The sequence below is a fragment of the Vulpes vulpes genome, chromosome 2 (genome assembly GCF_048418805.1).
Source record: "Vulpes vulpes isolate BD-2025 chromosome 2, VulVul3, whole genome shotgun sequence".
NCBI classification, from domain to species: domain Eukaryota; kingdom Metazoa; phylum Chordata; class Mammalia; order Carnivora; family Canidae; genus Vulpes; species Vulpes vulpes.
In genome coordinates, this window is record NC_132781.1 from 16,285,573 (window position 1) to 16,300,549 (window position 14,977).

At 33.7% G+C, this 14,977-nt stretch overlaps 1 protein-coding gene across 1 annotated transcript in view; it reads right to left on the reverse strand.

Annotated features, from left to right (window-relative positions):
• Positions 1-13,401: 13,401 nt before the first annotated feature.
• EFCAB13 (EF-hand calcium binding domain 13) overlaps positions 13,402-14,977 on the reverse strand; it is an 82,636-nt gene continuing 81,060 nt past the window's right edge. The window contains 1 exon segment of the mRNA XM_072744532.1: positions 13,402-13,550. Coding sequence (XP_072600633.1) covers positions 13,402-13,550 — 149 coding nt within the window.

Below are 14,977 nucleotides of genomic sequence, written 5' to 3' on the forward strand. Positions count from 1 at the left end.
CCCGGTAGGGAGCCCGCTTCTCCCTCTGCCTGTGTCTCTGCCCCCCCCCTCTCTCTCTCTCTGTCACAAATAAATAAATAAATCTTTAAAAAAAAACCTGACAAATCACTAGCCTATATGATCTAAAAAGAAAAAAGGTAAAAGAAACCAATATGATGAATGAGATGGGAACATTACCATAGATGCTGCAAATATTATAAAACTACTAAGTGCTTATTGTTAAAAAATAGCACTATAGCAATAATTTTGTCATATGAAAAGGACAACCTGGGGCAGCCTGGGTGGCTCAGCGGTTTAGCGTGGCCTTCAGCCCAGGGCCCGATCCTGGAGATCCGGGATCGAGTCCCATGTCAGGCTCCCTGTGTGGAGCCTGCTTCTCCCTCTGCTTGTGTCTCTGCCTCTTTCTCTCTCTGTCTTTCTCCCTCTGTGTGTCTCTCATAAATAAATAAAATATTTTTAAAAAAGAAAAGGACCTCTTTGAAAAGACAAACTTAGCAAAATTGACTCAAGAATAAACAGAAAACCTAAGTAATCCTATGACATGAAGAAAATGAATGAGTAATCAAAAATCTACTCAAATACCAAAGCTCAAAAGGCTATGTTGGTGAATACCACGAGACATGAAAGGAATATACAATTCTAGTGTTACCCAAACTATTCCAAAATTTTAAAAAAAAAACCTTTTCAAATTAGGGTAATTTGACATCAAAGCCTGACAATGGTAGTATGAGAAAATACCAAGTTAGTCTTATTCATAGAAAGGTAGAAATCATAAAGTATCATAAAAATGAACCCAGCAACATGTAAAAAGTATAATATACAACAACCAAAACAGATTTTTCCAAAATTTCAGGTCTCATTTAATACTTAAAAAGTCAATATAACTTACCACACTCAGATTAAAAGCAAAACTGTTATGGCCTATCTTAACAGATGCATACGAATTGTTTGGGAAATTCATAATAAACCAAACAAACAAATATAAATTCAATCATTTAGCAAACAAGGAATAGAAGGCAATTTCTCAGTCTGGTGAACAGTATTTATGAAAATGCCACAGTAAATATCACATTTATTGGTGGAGTTCTGTTTTTAAGAAGTACCCTATCCCTGGAATCCAGGGTTAGGGAAATGGAAGAGCAGGGCTCTCTCATATTTATTATTGTTACCGTAGCAATCTAATAAAGGAGTATCTGGTTTTGAAACATGAGTAACAAGAGTACTTGCTTCTATTTGTCTTCTCCAAATAAAGAAGAATATCCATTCGCTTTCCAAAGGGTTCTAACAGTTCACAGTGACCAATACATAAACATCAGTTATACAACAACCTTCCTAAACATACAGTATCATTATTCTTTTTTTTTTTTTAAATTATCCTGTGTGAACATGTATACTCTAAACAGGAAACCTGTGAGATAACTCAAGTACTTACCAGCTGTTGCACAGTTCAGTAACGCCTGGGGTTTTTCTTTACTTAAAGGTTTCTCCAGGCTCTCTAAGGCAGATAAAAGGTCTTTAACTTCAATATTCCCATCAAAGACACTATTAACAATGTTACATGCATCTTCTATTTCTATAGAGAGATGACAAAACAAAAATATTTAGTTGGTCAATCTTCAGATAAGCTCATCACAACTTGATTTGGGTAAAATGTATTCGTTTTCTCGAAAACCCAGTCTAGAGGGTTTTGCCTCTCTGAAATATTCTCCAAAATGAAAGCTCCACAAAATTTATAGGTTTAAATGCTTATATTCAAAAGCAAAAAACACTGTCCTGCACAGAGCTCCCTGCTCAGCAGGAAGCCTGCTTCTCCCTCTGCCTCTGCTGCTCCCCTTGCTTGCAGTCTCTCTCTCTCTCTCTCAAATAAATAAAATCTTGGGAAAAAAAAGAAAACAAGAAACACTGAAATGTTTTACTTTATTAGTTCAACTTATGAAGCTAAACAAAAGCAACAAAATACCAAAATCATCCTAAAGAAAATAATGGAGTAATTGGGGTGGGGGTATGGGGGGTAGGCAGCCCTTTCTGTCTTTATCCAAATGTTTAGGAATGATAATGTTGTTGATGAGATGCCAATAATTTGGTCTTTTACTAACTTAGCTTTAAGTATTATTCATTTATATATTTTAATCTCCTTTGTAACCAAGTTATATGGTCTTCTTTTTTATGTCCTCCCTATGTTTTTCCTCTTTATCACACTTCCTTTTTTTTTTTTTTTTTTTTTAATTTATGATAGTCACACAGAGAAAGAGAGAAGCAGAGACACAGGCAGAGGGAGAAGCAGGCTCCATGCACCGGGAGCCTGACGTGGTATTCAGGATTCGATCCCGGGTCTCCAGGATCACGCCCTGGGCCAAAGGCAGGCGCTAAACCGCTGCACCACCCAGGGATCTCTTTATTACACTTCCTAAAGCATTTTCCATTAATGTTTTGAAAGAACAAAGTTTTGGTTATATGATAATTTCTTTTGTGTGTGTGTGTTCTATTTCACTCGCTTCTACTTTCAACTTTGTTAGCTCCTGACTAGTACTTTTTGGGGGGGATTGTTTTGCTGTGTTGTTTATGTTGCTGGTTAGCTTCATGAGTTGAACATTTAAGAAAATTATTTTCAATGTTTCTTGTTTACTAATAAAAGCACTTAATATTATAAAATATCTTGTAAGATTGTTTTGGTCACACCGCATGTTTTGATATATAGTGCTTTCATTATTATCATTTCTAAAAACTCTTACTTTCAGGTTTCATTTATTTTTTAAGAATTACTTAGACGACCATTTGTTTTTAGTCTTAAAAGTAACATTTTTCCATATTCTCATTCCAAATTCTTTTAATTTCCAAATTAAAAGTAACATTGCAAATTCTTTTAATTTCCAAATTAAAAGTAAAAATAATGTTACTATGTGATGGTCAGACTGTGGTCTGACCAACTTCTGATTTTTAGAATTCATTGAAATTTTTCTTTGTAACTTAAATACATCATCTATTTTTGTGATCATTCTATAGGTATTTGAAAAGTATGTGTATTCTAAGTTTTTAGGATACAAAGTACTATAATCTGTTTCTTAAGTCAAGTTTATTAATATTGTCACTTCAATCTCAACCTCTTTCTCAATTGCTTTCAATCAATCTCTCATCTTTAGATGATTTAGAATTATGTGTTCACCTGAAAAAATATATAAATATCATGTTGTTACAGGCATTAGTAGGAATCTAATTAACATAAAGCATTGAGCACTATTCATTTATTCTATTTCTTCCTTTCTTCATAGAACCATACTGAGGTCTCTCTCTGCTGCAAATGTAAATCTAGTTATTGCTATGATGTGTTATATGTATGGGCCATATTTTATTCAACCATTTCCCTGATGATGGATGCCTATGTTGCTTTCATTTCTTTCCTCCCATAATATTGCAGGGAGCACCCTTGTACATGTCTCTCTACAAGAAACTCCTCTGGGCTATTTGTCTAAAAATAGAATTATTGGGCCATAAGAAATATGCATACTTAATTTGACAAGTACTGCTAGATTGTAATCCAAATGGTGTATCATTTTATCTACTCATCAGAAATCCATGAGTATTTCCAACTCTCTTTCCAACACATTTCCAACACATATTTAGCTTTGGGTTTCACCTCCTGTACTGACTTTTTAGATCTTTACTTATTTTTCCAATTGATTTTTTTTTTCTTTCTACTGCTGACTTGAAGAATTTCCTTATATTTGAGATATTAATCTTTTGGTAATTATCTTATAATTATCTTCTTCCAGTCTGTTACTTATTTTGGAGTCCTTCATTTACCAGAAATCCTTAATTTGATTTAATTAAATCCTTTTTCTCTCTATGGTTGTGCTTTTGTGGAGTAGTATTTTTAAGAAGGCATCCACAATCATAAGGCACAATGTTTTTTCTTAATTTTCTTCCATCAACTGTATAGTTTTACCTTTGAGATCCATTATCACATCTATTTGATTCTTTGAAGGTTATTTTTGTATATGGTATGAAATAGGGATTCTACTCTGTTTTCTCCCACATACTAAGCCAATTTTCTCAAATCATATACTAAATAATATATCTTTTCACCCACTGACAGATGATGTCATTTCAATCACATTCCAAGTTCCCATTAATAGGAGTCTGCTGGGTTCTACATTACAATATATTTGTCTATTTGTAACACTATATTAAAAGAGCATTATAATATGCACTAATATCTGATAAAGCAAACTCCTCCTCATTATTTTTTCAAAAGGGTCTTAGCTATTCATAGATCTATAATCTTCCAAAAAATATAGAATTATTTTGTCAAGTTTCCCGCTAAAACTATTCTGAGATAGTGGGTGGAATTGTATTCAAAGTACATATTAATTTAGAGAGAATCCACTATTTTAATTCTCATTTTAAAACCCCAGTCTATGGGACGCCTAGGTGGCTCAGTGGTTGAGTGTCTTGCCTTTGGCTCAGGGCATGATCCTAGAGTCCCGGGATTGAGTCCTGCATCGGGCTCCCTGCATGGAGCCTGCTTCTGTCTCTGCCTCTCTCTCTCTCTTTCTCTCTCTCTCTTTCTGTGTGTGTGTGTGTGTCTCTCATGAATAAATAAAGTCTTAAAAAAATAAAAATAAAACCCCAGTCTAAGGACTACAATAGGGAGTCTGCTTGAAAGATTCATTCACTCCCTCTGCTCCTCCCCCAACTCTCTCTCTCTCAAAATAAATCTTTAAAAAAAGTAATGCAAGAGGGATCCCTGGGTGGCGCAGCGGTTTGGCGCCTGCCTTTGGCCCGGGGCGTGATCCTGGAGACCCGGGATCGAATCCCACATCAGGCTCCCGGTGCATGGAGCCTGCTTCTCCCTCTACCTATGCCTCTGCTTCTCTCTCTCTCACTGTGTGCCTATCATAAATAAATAAAATTAAAAAAAAAAAAAAGTAATGCAAGAATATTGTAGTATGAAAATTATGTGTTCATGGTTTTCAACCCAGAGTTTAAAAAATATATACATCAACTATGTTCAAATGAGAAAATGAAAAAAAGGAACTTGGTAGAGTATATATAACAATATATATGATTTATACACACACATACCTATACATACACCAACCCTCAAAAAATGAAGTTTCTGTTCATATTCATTTCAAATTTCATACTTACTTTGGCACTCAATAAATTCATCACTGTTGCTCAATGCTTTGATAAAATCCTTAAAATTCACATCAGCCTTTTTTAAAAAAGAAAAAGAGAAAGAATTTAGATATTCTTGTAAAAAAGATCATTTGATGTTATAAAACCAGAGCTATAAACACAAAAATAATGAGAAAGACTGGCAATCCTACTGTGATGTATGGGATATGCAGATTAGACCTAAAATAAAGCTGTAGGAGATGTACTTTGAAAATCAATTCCTTCAATAAAAACCCATCAATTGAAAGAAAAGAAAATACATTTTGGATTTTTCTTTTAAAAATATAAAGAAGTATATCTTCTTGGGCATTTAGGGTGAAACTTCTGAAATACTCAAGCTTTGTTATTTTAAATTGAAATAATTACCATTAGGATTAGTATTATCCAAGGCCTCCTTTATTTTATCATCTGTTAAATAGATTCCAATGGCATTTAAATTTTGCTGAAGGTCCGGAATAACTTTAAAATCATTTTTGTGAATGTTGATGTAAAACTGATCTTTATCTCCTGGAGAGAGATAATCACCTCCAGTTAGAGAGGAATTTTCATGTTTTTCCTTTATGTTTTAAAAATAAAAATAGGTGACAGTAAGTACACATAATTGTGTAAATTGGGGGAAAGGAACAGAGGAACAACAAAAGTAAGACAAAAGGCAAAAGAAAGCAAAAGACAAAGTACATTACATAATGTCATCTACATAAATTCTGCAATACCAGATGTGTACATCTAACAAGAGCCTTCAAAATACAGCCAAAACTTACAGAATTAAAGGGAGGAATACATGAACTCACAATCAGAGCTGCAGATTTGAATGCCTTGAACTTAGTAATTAATAGAACAAGTAGAATAAACATAACTAAGAATTAGAATATCAACCAAACTAACAATCTAACCTGATGGATATTTATAGAACACTACCCAACAATATATATATATAGAATATATAGAATATATATAATATATATATAGAATATATATATATATATATATATATATATATATATATATATATATATATATATTCTTTCAAGTGCACATGGAATATTCACCTAGATAGGCCACATACTAGTCTTTAAAACAAATCTTAGTTAATTTAAAAGAATTTAAATTGTGCAAAATAAATTCTCTGACCAAGGCGTATTAAATTAGAAATTGGTAACAAGAAGATACCTAGAAAATGTCCAAATATTTGGAAATGAAATAGTACATTTCTAAAAAACTCGTATTTCAAAAAAACTATTACAAGGTAAATTAGAAAATATTTAAGATATTATCAAAGCATAAAATACAAAATTTTGTGAGATGCAGTGCAAGGGCTCAGAGGGAAATCTGTAGATTTAGATGTTGGAAAGTATAAAATCAGTAGTATAAAAAGTACAGGCATGTAATTCTTTTTTAAAAAATTCTTTTTTATAGTTGTATAATATAGATGCTATACTTTATTTAACTAATCTTCAATTTTTACACTTATTTTGCAATTTCAAATAATTCTATAATGAATAACTTTATGCATCTATATTTTCACATTGGTGGAAGGTATCTTCAGGGAAAATTTCTAGAAGTAGGATTGCTAGTCAAAAGGTAAATGCATATTTTACATGCTCACAACCTATAGAGAAATGCCTTTTTCTCTACAACTTGACAAACAGGATATGGTGTCAAGGTTTTCAATTTTTGTCAATCTAATGGGTGAGAAATTGTATCTCCATTTTAGCTTCCATATTTCTTGTTATGAGTAAAATCAAACATCTAATATGTTCATGGGTCTTTTTATATATTTTTATGATTTGTATATCCATGATTTTTGCCCATTTTTCTATATTTCTTCCATGATATACACTGTAAATAGTTTCTCCCATTTTATTTGTTCTTTGACTTTACCTATGGTATCTTATTAATAGACAAAATTTAGGGTTTTTAAAATTTTTTCCAAAACTGTTGTCAAAGAGCTATCTATGCTTTCTTCTAGGTGTTTTGTGGTTTCAGGTTTTGCCAGCAAGTCTTTAATCTATTTTGAGCTAATTTTTGTGCAGAGTCTAAGACAGCAGTCCAGTTTCAGTCTTCTGCATGCAGCTGCCCAACACTACTTATCAAAGAGTCTGCCTTTGTATATTATATATTTTTGCCTGCTTTGTCATGAACGAATTGACCATATATTCAAGGGCTTATTTCTGCACTTTCTGTTCTGTTCCATTGATCTATGTTTTTATGCCAATATCATACAGTTTTTATTATTATAGCTTTGTAATAAAGTTTGAAATCAGAAAGTAGGATGGCTCTAGCTTGTTCTTTCTCAAGACTGCTTTGGCTAACAGGGTCTTCTGTGGTTCCATACAAATTTTAAGATTGTTTGTTCTCTGAGTATGAAAAATGCTACTGGAATTTTGCCAGGGATTGTTATTGAGTGTGTAGATTGCTTTGGGTAGTATGGACATTTTACAATATTTGTCTTACCAATCCCTGAGTATGGAGTATCTTTCCATTTGCTTGTGTCATCTTCAATTTCTTTCTTCAGTGTCTTATACTTTTCCATGTACAGATCCTTTCACCTCTTTGGTTAAATTTTTAATTCTTTTTGATGTAATTATAATGGGATAGTTTTCTTAATTTCTTCTTCTGATAGTTTATTAGTGAATAGAAATGCAACTGGTTTTTCTATATTGATTTCATATTCCATAACTTTACTGAATTTATTAGTTCTAACAGAATTGGTAGGGCCTTTAGGGTTTTCTACATATAATATCATTGTATCTGCAAATAGTAACAGTTTTACTTCTTTCTTTCCAATTTGGATGCCTTATATTTCTCTTTCTTGCCTAATTGTCCTCAGTAGGACTTCAAATACTATGAATAAAAGCTGAGCAAAAGTGGAGAGAAAAATTACAGTATAGGGAATATAGTCAATAATACTATAATAATATTTTGTGATGACAGATGGTCACTGTCACATTTATCATGGGGAAAATTGAATAAAACAGAATTGTTGAATCACTATGTTGTACACCTGAAACTAATATAACTTTGCATGCAACTATATTTCAATAAACAAAACAAAACAAAAATGTAACAAGAATGTGCTCCTTGTCTTGTTCCTGATCTTAGAAGAAAATCTTTCAGTTTTTCACCAATGAATATGTTGGTTGTGGCCTTGTCACATATGGCCTTCATTATGTTGAGGTATATTCTCTCTAAACCCACTTTGTTGAGATTTTTTATCATAAATGGATGTTATCTATCATAAATTCATATTTGGCAGTTTCTGTCAATTTAAATATACACTTACCATATATCCCAGCAATCCCACTTCTAGGTATTCAGCTAAGAAAAATGAAAAGATATGTCCACACAAAAATATAAATGTTTATAGAAGTTTCACTCATAATTACCAAAACCCAGTTCTCGCTTCAGCAGTACATATACATAATTACCAAAACCCAGAAACAATTCAATAGCTTATCAATTGGTAAATGTATAAATTGTACATTCATATAATGAAATAATACTTATCAATAAAATGAAACAAGTTATATGCAAATGGCTGATGAATATAAAGTATAATATACATTGTGAACAAAGCCAGACTCAAATGAGCTTCATATGTTGTGATTTCATTCATGTGACATTCTAAAAAAGGCAACTTTAGAGTCAAAGAATAGATCTGTAGTTACCAGGAATGAGGGTTCAAGGAGCGAATGGGCTACACATGGAAACAAGGGAACATCTGGGTGATATATTCTTTTTGTTTTTTTTTAAAAGATTTTATTTATTTATTCATGAAAGACAGAGAGAGAGGCAGAGACGCAGGCAGCCTCCACGCAGGAAGCCCAACGTGGGACTCGATCCCGGGTCTCCAGGATCAGGCCCTGGGCTGCAGGCAGCGCTAAACTGCTGAGCCACCCGGGCTGCCCTGGGTGATATATTCTATGTGCTGTTTAATAACAGTTACATGACATTATTTTCAAATACATATTTTACCATATGTAAGTTTACATTGCAATAAACATAAATTTGCTCTAAATAAATGTAGTAAAGAGAGTGGCTAAAGATACATTAAAAACAAAAAAGATAGGCATAAAGTATACTTTGGTAGCTTTGTCAAAAGTTTTCAAAATTATTTTCTAATCATTTATAAATAAATGACTCCAATAAATTCAGGTCAGATATACCTAGTGAATAATCTCAGAGAATAAATATAATCTAGTAATTTTCTAGCACTACTAGAGCAAAACTACCTACAATTTTGAATTTGGGGTAAGCTTAGCAATCTTTGCCATACAATTTGAACAAAAATTATATAACCCAGTATTGTGTTGTTTTATCCTCATATTTTTTCTAATCCATACGGTAACTATCTAATCCTGTGTTGTTTTAACATGAAAACCACTGCTTGTCATTCTAGATGTAGGCAATAGATACATATTAACTAAAACTCACCTGTTAGGAATTCTCAATTCTAGGAATTCTGTATTGCAGAACTCAGTTAAAAATTCTTGAATGGCAATCTTGCCATTTTCTGTAATGCAAAGTCAAATTTGGCTGAAAGAATTACCGCTTCTGAATTAATATGTCAGAAGGTAATAGTCAAGTTATAATAAAGGTGAAAAGCCTGGGAGTCAGCCTATACTATTCCTTCTTCCTTAACTTCTGCATGCATATGGGGACCCTGGGTGGTGCAGTGGTTTGGTGCCTGCCTTTGGCCCAGGGCGTGATCCTGGAGACCCGGGATCGAATCCCACGTCGGGCTCCCGGTGCATGGAGCCTGCTTCTCCCTCTGCCTATGTCTCTGCCTCTCTGTGTGTGTGTGTGACTATCATAAATAAAATTAAATTAAAAATTTTTTTAAAAATTTAAACTTCTGCATGCATATGATTATCAATTTCCATTCAGTTATTTCCAGATACTTCTTGAATGTATCACAAGGCTAGTTAACACCTACGTTTTTACAACATCATTAAAAATCTATGTCATTAGTCTCATTTCTCTACATTTATTTTCCACAATGCAGCAAGAGAGGTCTTTCTCTTTAAAAAAAAATCTAGTTATGCCTCTGAATAAAACCCTTCAGGAGACAGAACATGAAAGACTCCTCTAACTCTGCTAAACGAACTAGGGGTGGTAGAAGGGGAGGTGGGCGGGGGGTGGGGGTGACTGGGTGATGGGCACTTGACCGGATGAGCACTGGGTGTTATTCTATATGTTGGCAAATTGAACACTAATAAAAAATAAATTTATAATAAAAAAATAAATTAAATAAAAAAATAAAACCCTTCAGTAGCTTCTACTTGCCCCAAAACTACAAAAAACAAAAACAAACAAAAAAACCACATTGTGGGTAGGGTAAGAGGCTATAGACCAATAATCCTTACAAATGTGTTAAAGTCTAAGTAAAATACTAGAAAACAGGATTTAGCAGTATAATCAGAAATTAAAGTTCTAGATACCTTTAAGACATACAGGGGATCCCTGGGTGGCTCAGTGGTTTCGCGCCTGCCTTTGGCCCAGGGCACGATCCTGGAGTCCCGGGATCGAGTCCTGCGATCGAGTCCCGCGTTGGGCTCTTGGCGTGGAGCCTGCTTCTCCCTCTGCCTGTCTCTCTCTCTATCAAAAATTTTTTAAAAAATAAATCTTTTTTGGAAGGCAATTAGGCTTTCAAGGAGGAAAACTAGTTCTTAGAGAAAGAGAAAAAAATCTTAGCTGTTACTATGGTTTGTGGCCACAGTACATCAGCAAATATTTATCTGTGGTATTAAATGTTCATTGGCTATGGGGCAGTGAAAAAGAACAAAAATGTCCAGAGTCCAGAAATAAACCTCCATATGTATTCAGCTAATATTTGACAAGGGATCCAAGAACATCCAATGGAGAAAGGACAGTCTCTTCAATAAATGGTGTTGGGAAACTGGATAATTATATCCAGAAAAATGAAATTAGGCCTCCATCTTACACAAAAGTTACCTCAAAATGAGTTAAAGACTTAAATGTAAGATCTGATATTGTAAAAATCCTAGAAGAAAACATAAGGAAGCAGCTTTCAGACAATGGTCTTGGCAATGATTTTTTTGGATGTGACACCAAAAGCACAAACAACAAAAGCAAAAATCAACAAGTAGGCCTTAAGTAAGCTCCAACTTAAAAGCTTTTGTACAGCAAAAGAAACAATCAGCAAAAGGAACAGGCAACCTACAGAATGAGAGAAAATATTTGCCAACCATATATCTGATAAAGGGTTAATATCCAGAATATATAATTCACACAGCTCAATAACAAACAAAATGATGAAAAAAAATGGAAAAAATGGGCAGAGTAACTGTATAGACATTTTTCCAAAGAAGACATTCAAATGGCCAACAGGACATGAAAAGGTATTCAACATCACTAATCATCAGGGAAATGCAAATCAAAACCTCAATGAGATGTCATTCACACCTGTTAGAGTGGCTATCATCAAGAAGACAAGAGATAAAGGTTTGCATGGATATAGAGAAAGGGATTCCTTGTACACTGTTGGTGGCAATGGAAATTGACGTAGCCACTATGGACAACAGTTGGAGGTTTGCCCCAAAATTAAAAATAGAACTACTGTATGATCCATCAATCCCCCTAATGGGTATATATTTAAAGGAAATGAAAACAGGATATTTAACAGATATCTACACTCCCATGTATTTTGCATCATTATTCACAAAAGCCAAGATATGGAAACAACCTAAATGCCCATCAAAAGGTGAATAAACAGATGTAGCATATATATATGGATCTTGAGGGCATTATGCTTGCTTAAAGGTATTTTTTTTCACTCAGTCTCCATAGAATTTTTCTTTTCCTTTTTGCAAAATTGAGATATAATGGACATATAACATTGTGTAACTTTAAGGGTTATAATGCGTTGATACATATATATTGCAGTATGATTATCACCATAGTGTTAGCTAACACCTGTATGACAAGGACAAATACTGTATTTATCACTAATTTGTGAAATCTAAAAAAGTCAATCTCATAGAAATGGTAGTGACCATTGGTAGTTGGTAGTTACTAGCAACTTAGGAGGTGTGGTGAGTTGTGAAGACGTTGTTAAAAGGTACAAATTTGCAGTTAGAAGATGAGTAAGTTCTGGAAATGTGATGCTATGCCAACCTAATCTGATACTATATACTTAAAAGTTGCTAAGAGACTAGACCTTAAATGTTCTTACTATAAAAAATAAATTATAATTATGTGATGTGATAGAGGTGTTAGCTAACACTATGGTGATAATCATACTGCAATATATATGTATCAACGCATTATAACCCTTAAAGTTACACAATGTTATATGTCCATTATATCTCAATTTTGCAAAAAGGAAAAGAAAAATTCTATGGAGACTGAGTGAAAAAAAATACCTCCAAATCACTAATACTGAGAATGGAAATGAAGATATTATTGCAGATCAGGGAGATACCAAAAAAGATTAAAAAGTAGATGTCAACGACAACTTTATCCAATAAATTTGAAAATTCATATGAAATGGACAAATTCCTATAAAAACACAGCCTGCCAAAATTAATAAGAAAATATAGTATTTTTTTGTAATCCCATACAATTTAAGAAATTAATAATCCAGAACTTTCCCATAAATAAAACTCTAGGAAAAAAAAAAAAAAAACTCTAGGCCCATAAGGCTTCACCTGTGAGAGTTCTACTTAACATCTGAGGAAGAAAAAGTCACTTACAGAGAATAGAAAAATAAAGACTACTTCCCAACTGTTTTGAAAATGCAGCAAAGATAATATTCAACAATACTAGTCATTAAAATAATTAAATTATTTTGTACATTTATCAATATCTGCTTCCCTGAGCCAACACCATGTGTAACATCCTCTGGTATTCCTGGATATCAGCATAGTTTACCTTCCAAAGGGTTAACATCCAGCAAAGGACCTCAAAGACTCTGTTGTACTTCGTGCATTCTGATCGAATACTGTCCATGCCAGTCAGTTCGCAAAGTAACCTCATCTCCCAAGCACCACCACCTACAGGGATAAACTAGGCCCTGACTTATGCCTCTGTTTGGTTTCATATGGCTCAGGCTTGGCACACCAGAGCAGCACTGGTATTCCCCAGTCATCCCCCTGTCACTGCCATAGGCTGCCTTCCATTTGCTGTGTATCCCATCCATACATCTCCCACCCCCACTGGTAGATAGATGATGGCCTTTATAATATAAATGCATTTAAACTACTAACCACGTTCAGATACATTTCTTAATATTTCATTAAGTAAAACATTAGCTGCACAAAAGTCATTGTTCATCAATAATGCCTTGAGGTCAGAGACATCAATTAGATCATTCTGGAGAATTTGGGTGATAGCTAAGAGTAGCTGTGTAGCTGAAAAAAAAAAAAAAGAGCAAAGACAAATATTCCAACAGCAGAAATAAGATTATTCACTTTCACTTAATAAGCTTAGGCTGCATAAAATATTTTTTTTAAGATTTTATTTGAGAGAGAGAGAGTGCATGTTCATAAGAGACAACCCGAATTGGGAGGGGTAAAGGGAGGGGAAGAAGCAGGATCCCCCTTGAGCAGCCCAGGATCATGACTGAAGCCAAACGCAGATGCCCAACCAACTAAGCCACCAGGTACCCCAGCATAAAAGAATTTTACATGAAACTACTTGTATAGTTTTAAAAGCCATTGTGTATTATAATAGCCAGCAGTTACTGAAAACCTACTAAGTGCTAGAGACTGTTTCAAATACTTCTGCTTCATCGATTTAAGCCTTATAATAATTCCAAGACAGGCATTATTATCCCTATTTTTGAGATGAAGAAATTGAGATTGGTGAGATTAAGTGATTTACTAAAGAATATATTGGTAGTGAGTGGCAGGGCCAGGATTCAAGTCCAGGCACTATAGTTCCAAAGCCCATGCTCTTAACTAATATGCCTTTTAAGTTGACATCTGTAAGTGATCAACTTTATACCTTTGGCTACATAATACTCCATATATGGCCCCTGAAATAACTGTGAAGCATTACAAATAAATTTATATCAAAATTTGCATTATTTCACTTAAAGTTATGTTACAGAGACAAAATAGATAAGAAGCAGCAGTAGCTGCTGTTGCTGCTACAAGTCATGCTCTTTGTATTTATCTTATAGCCCCATAAATCCTGACAGCTTTGGTTCCTTTCCAATGCCTTCAAAAAGTTGTGGTTTTTGACGCTGTTTAATTTAGTCCAGATTTTACTAGTTATTCTCAGCAGGAGAGTTGGTTTGATAAGCTACTCCATCATACCCAAAGTAGAACCAGGTGGATCAAGCTTACAGGTAATCTTGATGCCCTGCTCGGGTTAAAGATTACTGCTTAGGTTATTTACCACAAAGCTATAGTAATCAAAACCATGTGGTACTGGAATAAGAATAAATAAAAATCAATGGAATGGAATTGAGAGTCTAGAAATAAATCCATACCCTTATGATCAATTGATTTTTGACAAGGATGCCAAAACCATTTAATGGGGAAAGAATAATCTTGTTAACAAATGATTTTGGGATAACTGGATATCTGCATGCAAAAGAATTACAATGGATTCCCATCTCACACCACATACAAATATTAACTCAAAATGAGTCAAAGATTGAAATTAAAAGGCTTAAACTATAAAACTCTTAGAAGAGAACATTAATATAAATTTTTATGATCCTGGATTATCTTTAGGCGTGACTTCAGAAGAAGTAACAAAATAAAATATTAATTTAATTTCACCCAATTTAAAGACTTTTGTACTTCAAAGACGCCACCACCAAGAAAGA